The 2,500-nt window shown below is 51.7% G+C and overlaps 1 protein-coding gene across 1 annotated transcript in view; it reads right to left on the reverse strand.

Annotated features, from left to right (window-relative positions):
• The window catches only part of ccdc88c (coiled-coil domain containing 88C), a gene marked incomplete at its 3' end in the record, with an annotated part of 82,502 nt that overhangs the window by 40,830 nt on the left and 39,172 nt on the right, over positions 1 to 2,500 (reverse strand). The window contains exon 12 of the mRNA XM_080540625.1: positions 664 to 805. Within this exon, the coding sequence (XP_080396751.1) occupies positions 664 to 805 (142 nt within the window). The remainder of the gene's footprint in view (positions 1 to 663; positions 806 to 2,500) is intronic.

The raw sequence follows: 2,500 nt of genomic DNA on the forward strand, positions 1-2,500 counted from the left end.
TGTGGGGGGGTGGTGGGCCAGTGTGTGTGTGTGTGTGTGTGTGTGTGTTACCCTCGGTGGGGGGGTGGTGGGCCAGTGTGTGTGTGTGTGTGTGTGTGTGTGTGTGTGTACCCTCTGTGGGGGGGTGGTGGGCCAGTGTGTGTGTGTGTGTGTGTGTGTGTGTACCCTCTGTGGGGGGGTGGTGGGCCAGTGTGTGTGTGTGTGTGTGTGTGTGTGTGTGTGTGTGTGTGTACCCTCTGTGGGGGGGTGGTGGGCCAGTGTGTGTGTGCGTGTGTGTGTGTGTACCCTCTGTGGGGGGGTGGTGGGCCAGTGTGTGTGTGTGTGTGTGTGTGTGTGTGTGTACCCTCTGTGGGGGGGTGGTGGGCCAGTGTGTGTGTGTGTGTGTGTGTGTGTGTGTGTACCCTCTGTGGGGGGGTGGTGGGCCAGTGTGTGTGTGTGTGTGTGTTACCCTCGGTGGGGGGGTGGTGGGCCAGTGTGTGTGTGCGTGTGTGTGTGTGTACCCTCTGTGGGGGGGTGGTGGGCCAGTGTGTGTGTGTGTGTGTGTGTGTGTGTGTGTACCCTCTGTGGGGGGGTGGTGGGCCAGTGTGTGTGTGTGTGTGTGTGTGTGTGTGTGTACCCTCTGTGGGGGGGTGGTGGGCCAGTGTGTGTGTGTGTGTGTGTTACCCTCGGTGGGGGGGTGGTGGGCCAGCTGCTCCAGCTCCCAGCCCAGGTGGAGAGACTCGTTCAGACTCTGTTTCTGGCTGATCTCCAGCAGCAGCTTCTCCTCCAACAGCTCCTCCAGACGCAGCTTATCACTGTCTCTGTCCTGGGGGGGCGGGGGTTAACACACACACACACATCACTGTCTCTGTCCTGGGGGGGCGGGGGTTAACACACACACACACATCACTGTCTCTGTCCTGGGGGGGCGGGGGTTAACACACACACACACATCACTGTCTCTGTCCTGGGGGGGCGGGGGTTAACACACACACACACATCACTGTCTCTGTCCTGGGGGGGCGGGGGTTAACACACACACATCACTGTCTCTGTCCTGGGGGGGGCGGGGGTTAACACACACACACACACACACACACACACCCGCACCCAGTGGTGTAGTCTAGTTGTTTCTAGTGGGTATACTGTGATTTTTCCCTCTCAGCCTCATATCGTTCTATAAACCCCTCAAAAAAAGTTCTGAAATGCTTTTCTTGTTGATTATTCCTCCCCTTTAATATTACCAATTGGTATTGTATTTTATATCGTTGGAAAGCCTGATTGGTCACCTTTATAATGAGGTACAACTTGTAAGGATCATACATTCATGGAATGAGTAACACAGCTAAACGTGTGGGTAGCGGCCCAATTTTTTTTGCCAAAATCCCCTGCAATATTCTTCTGTTGGTATTCACTCTCGTTTTGAGCTTCAAGTGCTGGCAGGTGTATGTCAGTCACAGGTGTGTGACTGGCACCTGAATGGCACCTAATTGACAGGAATGATATTCTGGGGGCAGTGGCGATCCCATATCTCCAGAATCTGGGACCTAACTCCATCCTCCATGATGACAACGCTCGCCCCCACAGAGCCAGGATCATCACAGAGCACCTCCAGTATTTGGGAGTGGAGAGGGTGGAATGGCCTGCCATGAGTCCAGACCTCAACCGAATTGAACACTTGTGGGATCAGCTTGGGCGTGCTGTACGTGCCAGAGTGACCAACGCAACCATGTTGGCTGACTTGCGGCAAATCCTAGTTGAGGAATGGGATGCCGTCCCACAGCAGTGTGTGACCAGGCTGGTGACCAGCATGAGGCGGAGGTGCCAAGCTGTTGTGACTGCGTATGGATCTTCCACACACTACTGAGGTCCCTGACAATGTAAAATTAAGAAAGTGTAAAAATGGCCAATATATGTTGTTTTTTCCTTATTACTGTGGGAGAGCCAGGGCTCGACATTAAGGCTTGTCCGCTTGTCCGGGACAAGTACATTTTATGTTTGGACAAGTGGACTTCCTCCTGCAGTTGTCCGATGGACAAGTCAAAACAAAAAAACAAATCAATATGTATTAATATCTGCAAACATTAATTCCTCCTTCCGATCTGAATAGTACAAAAAAATAGCAAGCAAAGCGATGCCGCGCCTCATTCTGGCTATTTCAGTCTCTCGTAGTTCGTTATCGTCATAGTTCGTAAATTCGCTCAGAGCGCCAGAGCGCACACTGCGTTCAACGTCATAAAGAGACCAAGTAATTTGATTGGACAAAAGGCATTCCATGAGTGCTGATCAGATTCCAGAGCGAGTTTACGAACGCAGCCATAGTGTTGTGGGTCTCCTGTCACTAGTGCCATTCACGTGAACATGCGCGTATTCACTTCTTCTCAATGCCGCTTATTTTCATGTAGTTCGATGCGATCGTATATTTTAGGTTTGAAGTTTTAAGACCAGCACATCGCAATACGAACTTCAGAATGACACTAATGATAGATTTCTCAATTTGAATATAGGATACTATCCAAAG

Source organism: Nansenia antarctica (genome assembly GCF_963989245.1).
Source record: "Nansenia antarctica genome assembly, chromosome: 1".
Classification (NCBI taxonomy): Eukaryota; Metazoa; Chordata; class Actinopteri; order Argentiniformes; family Microstomatidae; genus Nansenia; species Nansenia antarctica.